Source organism: Sprattus sprattus (genome assembly GCF_963457725.1).
Source record: "Sprattus sprattus genome assembly, chromosome: 1".
In the NCBI taxonomy this organism is placed as follows: domain Eukaryota; kingdom Metazoa; phylum Chordata; class Actinopteri; order Clupeiformes; family Clupeidae; genus Sprattus; species Sprattus sprattus.
Genome location: NC_137920.1, coordinates 40,106,043 through 40,117,789, shown reverse-complemented (window position 1 = coordinate 40,117,789; position 11,747 = coordinate 40,106,043). Strand labels below are relative to the sequence as shown.

The 11,747-nt window shown below is 43.3% G+C and overlaps 1 protein-coding gene across 1 annotated transcript in view; it reads left to right on the top strand.

Annotated features, from left to right (window-relative positions):
• Positions 1–10,959, top strand: part of fam20cl (family with sequence similarity 20 member C, like) — a gene marked incomplete at both ends in the record, with an annotated part of 15,851 nt that extends 4,892 nt beyond the window's left edge. Inside the window, 12 exon segments of the mRNA XM_080844231.1 lie at positions 1,126–1,144; positions 1,148–1,179; positions 4,545–5,060; positions 5,375–5,550; positions 8,520–8,598; positions 8,719–8,811; positions 8,988–9,103; positions 9,256–9,436; positions 9,686–9,795; positions 9,936–10,017; positions 10,109–10,168; positions 10,722–10,959. Of these exon segments, the coding sequence (XP_080700357.1) occupies positions 1,126–1,144; positions 1,148–1,179; positions 4,545–5,060; positions 5,375–5,550; positions 8,520–8,598; positions 8,719–8,811; positions 8,988–9,103; positions 9,256–9,436; positions 9,686–9,795; positions 9,936–10,017; positions 10,109–10,168; positions 10,722–10,959 (1,702 nt within the window).
• Positions 10,960–11,747: the final 788 nt, after the last annotated feature.

Sequence of the window (11,747 nt, the reverse complement as noted above, 5' to 3'; positions counted from 1 at the left end):
TTTAAACTTGCATATTCTGGTCCTTCATCTGGGCGGTTTTGTAAAATATTCATACATTGCCAGCAGGCCAGACTCTCAAACAGCATACTCCACAGCACTGTTTCAGCACACACACAAACCCAAACATAGTAAGTGAATAGAGACTTACTCTCAAGAGTATACTGGTGCTGAAATGGCGTAGAGGAAATCATCCCCACCTACTGTTCAATGCTGCAACACTATCATCAAAACCCTGTAGAACACGATGTAGAATTTCAGTATTCAGCCTCATCTCAAATGGGATTCAAACGTTTAAGGGTGAATGTTTGTGTACACAAACGTATAACGTACAAATGTCTAAATGCTTTTAAATGGTTTTATGTAATCACCCCAATAACCTCTCAGATAGATGACAGATGATGAGAATTGAATCTGTGATCCTGTCACTGTCATATCAATCATAAAGCAAAACTAAATACAAACATGGTTTGTGTAAGAAGCCTTTTGATGTTCAGTGTGGCCCCATCTATGCATTTGTGAAACTGTAGAACAAATATTGTGTATTATAGTGTATAACACTACAGTTGTCGTGTATTATAGTGTATAACACTACAGTTATAGCGTATTATAGTGTATAACACTACAGTTATCGTGTATTGTGGTGTATAACACTACATTCTGATGCACACATGGATCTGCAGACACTACAGTTATTTTTGTTATGTATTTGTATTTTCATGCTGATGATCCAACCTATCTTTATCTTTATTACACTGAACCAAACATATGTCATTCTGTAAGAGAATGAATGTATTTGAAAGCTGGATATGTTTCCCTTGTATCCGTTGCGTGTGTGAGACAGTATGTCCTAACAATCATGTGTATAGCACAAGACAAATAGCCCTCGTAAGTCGTGGTGTGGTCACAGACACACACACACACACACACACACACACACACACACACACACACACACACACACACACACACACACACACACACACACACACAATTGAAAGAGAGACATTGATTCTGCCAATGTCATCCAGAGCACCTCAACCTGGCAGCTCATTTTCATCTTCAGGGTCAAACATAGTGAGAGAGAGCAAACAAACCAAAAAAAGGTGCGCAGTGCAACACGTCCAGAGTCTCAGTGGACAGGGACTAGGGAGTCATTCAGTCATTTCATCTTGCAGAGAAGTAAGTAAGTAGATGTTTTGGGTTTAAATTGTAGTTGCTACACTGTAAACCCAAACAGTTATACTAACTTATTAACATTATGTATTCAGTACTTAAAACCTGGTAATTAGTTGACCCAACTTTAAATGTATACGTTTTCTGAGCAAGTGAAGACGTTTTAGTTGTATTGGAATGTATTTGTTTGAGTAAACATTGCCTGATAACTCATATTTGTTTAGTATCTGACGTCATCAACGTCGTTGAGAATACCATTGCAGGGATCTTGTGATGAGAGACGGAGACAGAAGACTTAAGGTAGAGGAGTCGTTTAGTAATCGAGAGGTTGGAATGTTGCTAGTCCGATTCCCCACTCCTCCTTACTAATAGTATAAGTGTGAACCCTGTAGAACCTGATAATGTAATAATTTCCTGATAATGTAATAACCCTGATAATGTAATAAAAAATCCCTCATAAGTCCCTAAAAGATGTAATAAAACCTGATAATGTAATAATACCCCGATAATGTAATAAAGTGCAGGTTAGCCTCAATTTTGCAAAACCTGATAATGTAATAATTACCTGATATTGTAATAACTTTGGTTGGTGCTGTAGCATCAGGTCTCCAGTTTCAGAGGTCCAAACAGTGAAGCTGTCCAGAGACCCGCTTCTTCACTATTAGCAGATACAGTATATATTTTACATGATTGCGAATGCACAATTTTTCAGTGGTAATCAACTAATAGAGAAATAATGAGAACATTTTGGTATGTTATAGACCGGCAGCTAATGGGCACATAGAACATTGAATTTCTAAGTCCTCATTGATCATCAATAGCTGACATTTCGCTATTTGATTTATATCAAATTCTCTTTTGATTTTGTGTGGCAATGTCCCTTAAAAATTACACTGTACCAGGCCAATCAAATCGTCTTTTGTCATTCGTCAGTCGCTCGGATTGGTTGTAGCGCCATTCCTATTGTGTGGCATTGCGTGCAGAGGCAACTTAACAGACAACCGCTAATCCCGCCCACACTGAAAATCGTGTTGTGCCAGACCCTTGTACAGCTTCTTGCTGTACAGGTTTGGCTTGCGAGGCTAAAGGCCTATACCATTGGGATCAAAATATGAGCAAAACAATAGTGGGTGGTTGTCTACACAGCATCACTACTTGGTCTGAATAACTGGTGTCCCAACATTTCAGCACTGACCAAAGTTTTTACAATATCAGGAATTTATTACATTATCAGGTTCTGCAAAATTGAGGCTAACCTGATAATGTAATAACTTCCCATTAATGTAACATTTTATTACATTATTGGTATGGCGATTGTTACATTATTGGGAAATGCACTTTATTACATTATTGGGATATTATTACATTATCAGGTTTTATTACATCTTTTAGGGACTTATGAGGGATTTTTTTATTACATTATCAGGGTTATTACGTTATCAGGAAATTATTACATTATCAGGTTCTACAAACCCTTAAACTGCTCCTGATCTATAAATGCAAAATTCCTTGTAAATTGCTTTGGATAAAAGCGTCTGCTTAATCGTAAATGTAAATGTACATCTGGCAACACTGGGAAGGCTGTCAACCAATGACAGTTCTCTCTACAGTAAGAGCTTGTGCAAGAAGTTGGAACATAACGGGGGGATACCCTTTCAAAAACTTGTAAGAGCGTAATAACTAGTTTGTGAAAGACCCAGAGAAACACAAAAATGGGACAAGGCAAAATCCTGGACGATTTTGAAAAAAATATGAGTTCAGAGAACTTAAAAATTATGAAAATGATAACAAAAGAAATCAGTTTAGCCGATGCATAATTTTTAAGTTAAGTTTACTTAAAAATATATATATACAGTACTGTGCAAAAGTTTTAGGCAGGTGTGAAAAAATGCTATGAACTAAGAATGCTTTGAAAAATGTAAACAATAAATGTTTATTTTTGTATCCATTTACATGGTAAGACTGAGCACAGCAATTAGACACAACGTAGTTATACTGCATCAGCAGGGTCTCTTCCAGACAAAGATTTCAAAGCAGACAGGGGTTTAAAAATTTACCTTCGAAATCGGAAGATTTCAAGCAGTGGCATCAGCTCAGAACTGGCAGAAACCAGTGGTACCCAGGTACAGACATTTACTGTCCGGGGAAGTCTGGCCAGAAGTGGTCTTCATGGAAGAGTTGCAGCCAAAAAGCTCTACCCCGACAAGGAAACAAGGCCAAGTGACTGAACTAAGCACGTAAACATAGAAACTAGGGTGCAGAAACATGGAAGAAGGTGCTCTGGACTGATGAGTCAAAATTAGAAATATTTGGCTGTAGAAGAAGGCAGTTTGTTCGCTGGAGGCTGGAGAGAGGTACAATAATGAGAGTCTGCAGGCAACAGTGAAGCATGGTAGAGGTTCCTTTCCAGTTTGGGGCTGCATTTATGCAAGTGGAGTTGGAGATTTGGTCAGGATGAATGGTGTCCTCAATGCTGAGAAATACAGGCAGATACTAATCCATCATGCAATACCATCAGGGAGGCGTATGATTGGCACCAAATGTATTCTGCAGCAGGAACATAACCCCAAACATACAGCCAATGTCATTAACAACTATCTTCAGCTTAAAGAAGAACAGAAAGTCCTGCAAGTGATGGTATGACCCCCACAGAGCCCTAATCTCTACATCATCGAGTCTGTCTGGGTTTACATGAAGAGATAGAAGAATTTTAGGAAGACTACATCCACAGAAGATCTGTGGTTAGTTCTCCAAGATGTTTGGAACAATTTACCAGCCGAGTTCCTTCAAAAACTGCGCAAGTGTATCTGGAAGAATTGATGCTATTTTGAAGGCAAAGGGTGGTCACACCAAATATTGATTTAATTAAGAATTTTCTTCTGTTCCTTCACTGCATTTTGTTAATTTATGAAGAATTGATGAAAATAAACTGTTAACACTTCCATTTTTGAAAGCATTCTTAGTTTACAGCATTTTTTCACACCTGCCTAAAACTTTTGCACAGTACTGTATGTACTCAAATTTTATTATGTAATCGGTTACATCAAAAGTTTTAAGTACTCTGAACTTGTTCAGGTTTACAGTGTGCATAGCATTCAGAAAAAGGGCTTTTGAGTCTTTTGACTCTCTAAAATCTGGCAAAGCTAAGGAATGCCTTCTGTTCAACCTGCTATGGCTGAACTTCAGAGGTAAACCATGTGTTGACCTTGAAGAATTAGTATTGTGAAAATGTTACATTTCCTTTCTGTTTTGTCATACTAGTAATATAATATATCACAAAAAGTGTACTCTACAACACATTCCTCTGCCTTTGGTTGTGACCCTTCATGCCTGTACTCACCTGCGTCTCTGACAGTCTGATCTCTGACCAGGATGATGCGCTGGTGCACGCGCCGCCGTGCCCGGACCCTGTGTCTGGTGCTGGCCTGCCTGTCGGTGCTTCTTCACCTCTTCCTGGTGCTGCTCACCCTGTCTGTGTATCAGACTCCATGTGAGCCTCAGGTTCAGCTCCCCAGTAAGACCATCAGGGCCCTCACGGATCCTACTGTCACTCCACCCATGGACAGCCATGGGAAGGCGCCCTCTGGCCTGAGACAGCCTGGCGTCTCTATCATGGATGTGGGTGGAGATCACACCATGGCTGCCCAGACAGGTGAAGAGAGTTCAGTGCCAGGGCAGGGAGGAGCTGTGAAGCCCCTCAGTGAGACAGTCAAAATGGAGTGTATAAACACACCCGATCTTCAGCCTTTAAAGCCAAACCTCACTAAGATGGAGGATCTCTTCAAGCATGCTCTTTACAACATCCCTGGGCCGCCCCTTCAGGAGGACGACTGGCTGCTACGCATGAAGCCAAAGGTCAAGGAGCAGGAGCTGGAGAGTCATCAGTGGTGAGCCACAAAATTATCACTCTCTCTCACACACACACACAAACACACACAAATACATACACACACACTCATACACACACACACACACACACACACACACCTTGACAATACACAAACATTGAAGACAAATAATAAGTACATTATCAACATGTGTTCTAGTGTACTAAGTGTTCAAAGTGTACAAAATAATAATAATAAAACATCACATTTATATAGTGCTATAGTACTAAATGTGCTACAGTGTGTTATGAAATGTATTGTAACTTATAGCTTACCATCCCATATGGCTATCCCTCTTTGTGGTTCTCCCTCAGGTTGAGTGCCAGTGAGGAGGGATACGATGCCATCAACCTGAACGATGACGTGGAGACCCACCCGCCCTGGCTGCGCTTCCACATGGGTATAACCCGCCGGCAGCTGTATGACCCCAAAGACCCCAACCTGCATCAGCTGGAAGAACAGCTGGCTTCCGACAAGATTGTCAGCGCATGTAAGGAGAAGCACATGTATCACAACGCCTCCTCTGGTTAGGATGAGGAGAAGGAGAAGCACACGTATCACAGCGCCTCCTCTGGTTAGGGTGAGGAGAAGGAGAAGCACACGCATCACAGCGCCTCCTCTGGTTAGGGTGAGGAGAAGCACACGCATCACAGCGCCTCCTCTGGTTAGGATGAGGAGAAGGAGAAGCACACGCATCACAGCGCCTCCTCTGGTTAGGATGAGGAGAAGGAGAAGCACACGTATCACAGCGCCTCCTGGGGTTAGGGTGAGGAGAAGGAGAAGCACACGCATCACAGCGCCTCCTCTGGTTAGGGTGAGGAGAAGCACACGCATCACAGCGCCTCCTGGGGTTAGGATGAGGAGAAGCACACGCATCACAGCACCTCCTGGTGTTAGCGTGAGGAGAAGCACACGCATCACAGCGCCTCCTCTGGTTAGGGTGAGGAGAAGGAGAAGCACACGCATCACAGCGCCTCCTCTGGTTAGGATGAGGAGAAGGAGAAGCACACGTATCACAGCGCCTCCTCTGGTTAGGATGAGGAGAAGGAGAAGCACACGTATCACAGCGCCTCCTCTGGTTAGGATGAGGAGAAGGAGAAGCACACGTATCACAGCACCTCCTCTGGTTAGGGTGAGGAGAAGGAGAAGCACACGCATCACAGCGCCTCCTCTGGTTAGGGTGAGGAGAAGCACACGCATCACAGCGCCTCCTGGGGTTAGGATGAGGAGAAGCACACGCATCACAGCGCCTCCTCTGGTTAGGGTGAGGAGAAGGAGAAGCACACGCATCACAGCGCCTCCTCTGGTTAGGATGAGGAGAAGGAGAAGCACACGTATCACAGCGCCTCCTCTGGTTAGGATGAGGAGAAGGAGAAGCACACGTATCACAGCGCCTCCTCTGGTTAGGATGAGGGTGAGGAGAAGCACACGCATCACAGCGCCTCCTCTGGTTAGGATGAGGGTGAGGAGAAGCACACGCATCACAGCGCCTCCTCTGGTTAGGGTGAGGAGAAGCACACGCATCACAGCGCCTCCTGGGGTTAGGATGAGGAGAAGCACACGCATCACAGCGCCTCCTCTGGTTAGGGTGAGGAGAAGGAGAAGCACACGCATCACAGCGCCTCCTCTGGTTAGGATGAGGAGAAGGAGAAGCACACGTATCACAGCGCCTCCTCTGGTTAGGATGAGGGTGAGGAGAAGCACACGTATCACAGCGCCTCCTCTGGTTAGAATGAGGGTGAGGAGAAGCACACGTATCACAGCGCCTCCTGGGGTTAGGATGAGGAGAAGCACACGCATCACAGCGCCTCCTCTGGTTAGGGTTAGGAGAAGCATACGTATCACAGCGCCTCCTGGGGTTAGGATGAGGAGAAGCACACGCATCACAGCACCTCCTGGTGTTAGCGTGAGGAGAAGCACACGCATCACAGCGCCTCCTCTGGTTAGGGTGAGGAGAAGGAGAAGCACACGCATCACAGCGCCTCCTCTGGTTAGGATGAGGAGAAGGAGAAGCACACGTATCACAGCGCCTCCTCTGGTTAGGATGAGGAGAAGGAGAAGCACACGTATCACAGCGCCTCCTCTGGTTAGGATGAGGGTGAGGAGAAGCACACGTATCACAGCGCCTCCTGGGGTTAGGATGAGGAGAAGCACACGCATCACAGCGCCTCCTGGTGTTAGCGTGAGGAGAAGCACACGTATCACAGCACCTCCTCTGGTTAGGGTGAGGAGAAGCACACGCATCACAGCACCTCCTGGTGTTAGGGTGAGGAGAAGGAGAAGCATACGTATCACAGCGCCTCCTCTGGTTAGGGTGAGGAGAAGCACACGCATCACAGCACCTCCTGGTGTTAGGGTGAGGAGAAGGAGAAGCATATGTATCACAGCGCCTCCTCTGGTTAGCGTGAGGAGAAGGAGAAGCACACGCATCACAGCGCCTCCTGGTGTTAGGGTGAGGAGAAGGAGAAGCACACGTATCACAGCGCCTTCTCTGGTAAGGGTGAGGAGAAGGAGAAGCACACGCATCACAGCACCTCCTGGTGTTAGGGTGAGGAGAAGGAGAAGCACACGTATCACAGCGCCTTCTCTGGTAAGGGTGAGGAGAAGGAGACGCACACGCATCACAGCACCTCCTGTGAAAACTGCATTCTAACATTTATAGAAAACTAAAAAGGAAGACACACTTAATGAACACAATTATTAATCTTAAACATGAATCTCACCAGTGTATCCAGCACTATAAATGATAGTCTTAAAACATAGTGGGGGTCATTTGGTTGAGTGAAGCTATGATTCATAACAATGGTACATATTGGTAAAGTAACGGTAGGCATGATGCCAATCAATATGTGTGATAAATTGTGGGCAATGTGTCATAGTAAACTGGAATGGGAATAGTGGGAACGGCAGCAGGAAGGAGGGGCCTTTTTAAGGGGATCGTGGCCTGGCTCAACAGCGCCTCACAGTGGATGAGAAGGGAAGAAAAGAGACACAGTGAGAATATGAAATTAACCTTATTTATGGATATCTAAAGGTTAGTTATATTGGTGGAGAATAATGGTCACAACCGTCAGTGCAATGGTTACACTATACGGGAGAGAGTCAAAGTATCAAAGTAGCCAGTTCCTTTTTGTGCTTTGTCCCAATAAAGGCCCACAAGACATTCTGGTCAGTTTTTTTCTGTTTCTGTTTACATGTCACATTCAGGTTGGCACCTCATGTCATGGCCACTAAAGGTTCCAGTGTTGAAGTGCATGTAGTGGCCTGTTGAGACATTCATTCTCTGACTCCATTTTGACTTCTAATGTTTTTTGGTGTATGTATTACACATCGACAGTATCTGTAATTGTGGTCTGTAATGGTCTAGTCTGATAGTCAGTATTTCTGAATTCACTTGCCATATCTGAGTGGAGCTCCTGTGACGAGTGTAGTTTCCATAGTGACATGTGTATTTCTCAGTGCAGAAGACTGGGGGCACTCAACTGAAGCTGGTGATGTCATTTCCTAATTATGGCCAAGCTCTCCTCAAGCCCATGAAGTGAGTCAGAAATGCACATGGATCACTTTGGTGACTGTCTCCGTGTATCAAATCTCTTTAAGTTCAATGTACAATGGAATTGTTAGTTTATGATGTCAAATTCACTCTGTTCTTTTCCAGACAGGAACGCAATGAGGAGACAAATTATAATCTGTACTACTTCTCTGACTTTGAAAGACACAATGCTGAAATTGCTGCATATCATCTAGATCGGTATACAGCTTGAACCAACCTCTAACAATATTTGTTTTTATCTTACCTGGTATCAGGCGCTATTTGAAAAGACTTCCACACTTCTGTGAGGACTTATTTTACAGAATCAAGCATGAGGCAGGGCATTTAATAGCATGTGTCTAACAGCTGTATGTTTCTTTGCCTACTTGGCCAAGGGTTTTGGGTTTCCGAAGAGTCCCACCTGCGGTTGGAAGGCTAGTCGATATGATTAAAGAGATCAAAGACACAACCACTGATGGAAAACTGGCGAAAACCTTCTTTAACTCAGCTGGTATGTGTTTAGTTTATTTGACCTATTGGACAAACTATGAACACGCCCAAAACATTTACACATGTAAGCATGTACACAGTGCATTCTATGAATGATAAGCATGATCTTATTGATCCTACCCTCTCCCTTAACCCATCTGTCCACCTTTCTAGTGGGTAACACATGTTTCTACGGCCAGTGCTCGTACTACTGCTCCACTGAACATGCAGTGTGTGGCCGGCCCCATGGCCTTGAGGCCTCCATGGCCGCTATGCTTCCTGACCTTTCCCTGGCTCCACGCCGGTCCTGGAGGAGCCCATGGAGGCGATCCTACAGTCGCAGTAAACATGCACAGTGGGTGGACAGAGCACACATAGCATCAGCTGTAGACCTGTGCTTTTACCCTATACATTATAGCTTCTGGTAAAGTAGAGATTTGAACAGAGTAATTTGTGAACTTGAAGTCGGGGGGCTCATATACTCAATCTCAACTGACACCAACTGACACTCTGCGCAACTTACATGACCAAGTTCTCTGGTCAAAAACGGTGACGAGTAAAATTCATATTGTGTACTGTAGTAAAACGTTTTCTTGTGTCATAGGTGGGAGAAAGAGAAAGATTACTGCGATACTGTGAAAAAGACTCCACCATACGACGAGGGCACGCGGCTAGTAGATGTCATTGACATGGCCATACTGGACTTCCTCATGAGTTAGTCAAGGTTTACCAACACCTTTTTAGATGCATGGCAAATTATGTAAATGCTGCTGATTTATAAGAGCTGTAAGGACATGTAATGTCAAGCTTTTTCAAGATTGAACATTTCATCTTAAATGGTCTCTTCATTCCAGGTAACTTGGACAGGCATCACTACGAAACATTTGAGAAGTTTGGGAATGACACCTTCCTCATACATTTAGACAATGGAAGAGCGTGAGTGCTCTGATTATAATGGTGGTCAGTACTGTGCTTTGCCAGTGTGAGTGATTGTATAAGTGACACTGACACTCACCATGTCTTCCAGGTTTGGTCGCTTCTCTAAAGATGAACCCTCTATATTAGCACCCCTGGAGCAGTGTTGCAGGTAAAAGCATGGTGGCGGAGGTCAAAGGGAATTAACAGCTGAAAGATCTGCAACAGTAATATCCCTCCTGCCTTTGCTGTCTCTAACTTAATCTCTATGTAGGATCCTTAACTGTCTCTATCTTCATCTCTATGTAGGATCCTTTACCGTCTCTAACTTCATCTCTATGTAGGATAATTTACTGTCTCTAACTTCATCTCTATGAAGGATCCTTTACCGTCTCTAACTTCATCTCTATGTAGGATAATTTACTGTCTCTAACTTCATCTCTATGAAGGATCCTTTACCGTCTCTAACTTCATCTCTATGTAGGATAATTTACTGTCTCTAACTTCATCTCTATGAAGGATCCTTTACCGTCTCTAACTTCATCTCTATGTAGGATAATTTACTGTCTCTAACTTCATCTCTATGAAGGATCCTTTACCGTCTCTAACTTCATCTCTATGTAGGATAATTTACTGTCTCTAACTTCATCTCTATGTAGGATCCTTTACTGTCTCTAACATCATCTCCATGTAGAATCCTTTACTGTCTCTTCATCTCTGTGTAGGATTCGGCGCTCCACTTTGATGAAGCTGCAGCTCCTGGCTTTACCTCAGCACCGTCTCAGTGATGTCATGCGGGCATCGCTGTCGAAGGACCCTTTAACGACTGTAGCTCCTCTTCTGTCTGAGCAACACCTTGCAGCCTTGGACCGCCGTTTAGCCAGAGTCCTCAAAGCTGTTAGCGATTGCCAGGAGCGACATAGCAATGCCATCTACAATGACATCACTGACTATCTTGGTTAAATTAATGTATGACAAATCAAGCCTCACATATGTCTGAGCTCATGATTAGTTCAGAAAATTAAACATTATTTATTCCACACTGACAGCAGTAAATTGTGGTATGGTACAAGATACAAGATGCGGATAACTTTAGTGATGAATAGCCAGCCGATATTGAAATACTATACAACTCCATCCAATTCAATTTCATATTCTATGAAAACAATAAATGGTAAATATACACAGTGTGTATACTGTATGTACTTAATGGTTATAATGATGAGGAACAATGTTTTCACAGCCATTGACATCAGCGAGCGAAAGTCAAGCTGCCCTTGTTTAGTGTACAAAAATGTTTTAAGACCACAAATAGGTGATTTCATCATCAAACTGTCCCACATTATCCAAATTATCAGAACAAATACACAAAAGACTGCATCACACTACTCACACTGGTTGTGTGAAATTGGAGACGCTCATCTGTAGAATATAGCAGTAGAATACATTTTTGTTTACCACTTTGTTCTTTCCCTTTTACCCATGGTTAAGGACTTACTGGAGAATTTAATTTGATCTTATCTTATTTGATTTTACTTTTGATTTATTGTCAATTCTATGTTTGATGTATACATTAATGCATTTTTTTTTAGGTTGTACAGCCAGTTAGGTTGTACAGTTAGGTTGTATAGCCTTTTTCACTCTGGCAGGGAGACTGCCAATGGAAACCAGCCTTTTGGCTATAATTGGGTGCATTTGCATTTTGATGTTCATAAATGTACACTGTCCCTTTTGATCAAATAAACAAATTG